The sequence below is a fragment of the Quercus lobata genome, chromosome 3 (assembly GCF_001633185.2).
Source record: "Quercus lobata isolate SW786 chromosome 3, ValleyOak3.0 Primary Assembly, whole genome shotgun sequence".
Taxonomy (NCBI): Eukaryota; Viridiplantae; Streptophyta; class Magnoliopsida; order Fagales; family Fagaceae; genus Quercus; species Quercus lobata.
In genome coordinates, this window is record NC_044906.1 from 53,308,751 (window position 1) to 53,310,490 (window position 1,740).

Genomic DNA, 1,740 nt, shown 5'->3' on the forward strand with positions numbered 1-1,740 from the left:
AATGAAAAAGTTGCTGAAAAGTGAGATTTGTGGGTCTCGTGCACTGTTCACAGGACCCACTGATGTGCTAAAAAGGGTTGAAAAGTCAAATAGTGCGGCTACTGTTCATAAACAGTAGCCGCACTATCTCCTAAAACGCGTGCCAAAAAAAAAAAAAAAAGGGAAAACTCAAAACGCCAACATGTATCCAAACCCCACCTAAATATACTATGAAAAAGCAACACGAAAACTGCACAATGGCATTGAAGTGGTCCAATTTGATTGCTTTTCTAATTGTGTACAGACTATTAGTGTTTAAAGAAAGGTTCAGCCATTAAAAAAGAAATTGAGAGCGGTTGAAGAATTACCAAGTCTTATATGCTCCATTTGTGAAAAACTTAGACAGGTTCATTGACTCCTCTCTATAAATAGATATATTCCCCATATGCTATATCCCCATCCCTCACCCAAGCAAGAAAAATACTACGCAATAAGAAAGAACATCAAAAAATATGATGAAAGTTGTAATTGTGGCCATTTTGGCTTTGGCAACCACCCTTGTTTCAGCTTATGACCCTAGTCCATTGCAAGACTTCTGTGTTGCAATTAACAACACCGATTCCGCTGGTATGCACATGCTCTCTCCTTTTTTAATTATTATTGTGATGAACTGCAAATCTACATGCTCTCTCATTTTTAGTAGTACATAGTAATGTTATCGTCACCTACGTTCTTTCGAGATCATTATAGTGAAGTTCTACACATTAATGAAATTATTATCATCACCTACGTTATATCATCTACATTAGATTTTTTTTTTCTCCTACATGACATGCTATTGTCCATTGTTACAAAACTGTCTACTTTGTGACAATAACAAACTTTTCTTTGTGTAGTATTTGTGAATGGAAAATTTTGCAAGGACCCAGCAACTGTCACAGCCAACGATTTTTTCTTTCCTGGACTCAATATTCCTGGAAACACAGCTGCAAGTAAACTTGGATCGAGTGTCAATCTTGTGAACGTCGATAAATTACCAGGTCTCAACACTCTAGGCATATCTTTGGCTCGTCTCGACTTTGCACCATATGGCCTCAATCCTCCTCACACTCACCCTCGCAGCACTGAGCTTTTGGTAGTCATGGAGGGTACTCTCTTGGTTGGATTTGTCACATCCAACCCAAACAAACTCTTCACCAAAGTTCTAAACAAGGGAGACGTCTTTGTATTCCCAATTGGTCTTATTCACTTCCAATTCAACATAGGGCAAACCAATGCTGTTGCCTTTGCTGGTCTCAGCAGTCAAAATCCTGGGTTGATCACCATAGCAAACGCAGTTTTTGGGTCTAATCCTCCAATCAATCCTGATGTTCTTGCCAAGGCCTTCCAGTTGGACAAGAATGTAGTTGATTATCTTCAGAAACAATTCTAAGTCAACTACAATTTAAGAAAATATTTGTAATAGGAATAATTAACCACTATATAGTTTGAATAAAGTTTACATTGTTTCCCTTGATGTAATGCCATAGAAATAATTATTTTCAAATAAAATGATTTGTTATTTTTATTTTATTTTTAGTGCAAGCCATTGTGTAATAGGAAAGGCATAGCAATTAGTGCACGAATAAATCTTGATTACTCCTTGGATCCACAATGTTTGAAATTACTAGCACCTAACTATTATATATAAACAGATCTTTTTTTTTTTTTTTTTGGAAAAAATTATACAAGTGAGAAAAAAAAAAAAAACGTAAAGGGTTA

At 36.0% G+C, this 1,740-nt stretch overlaps 1 protein-coding gene across 1 annotated transcript; it reads left to right on the forward strand.

Annotated features, from left to right (window-relative positions):
* Positions 1-491: 491 nt before the first annotated feature.
* On the forward strand, positions 492-1,411 carry LOC115982428 (germin-like protein subfamily 1 member 7). The gene is made up of 2 exons (XM_031105025.1): positions 492-606; positions 876-1,411. The coding sequence occupies exons 1-2, from the start codon at positions 492-494 to the stop codon at positions 1,409-1,411; spliced, it is 651 nt and encodes a 216-aa protein (XP_030960885.1).
* Positions 1,412-1,740: the final 329 nt, after the last annotated feature.

Coding starts and splice junctions, on each gene's coding strand:
- LOC115982428 (XM_031105025.1), top strand. CDS start 492: ATGATGAAAGTTGTAATTGTGGCCATTTTGGCTTTGGCAACCACCCTT. Junction 607..875: donor TAACAACACCGATTCCGCTG/GTATGCACATGC, acceptor TTCTTTGTGTAG/TATTTGTGAATGGAAAATTT.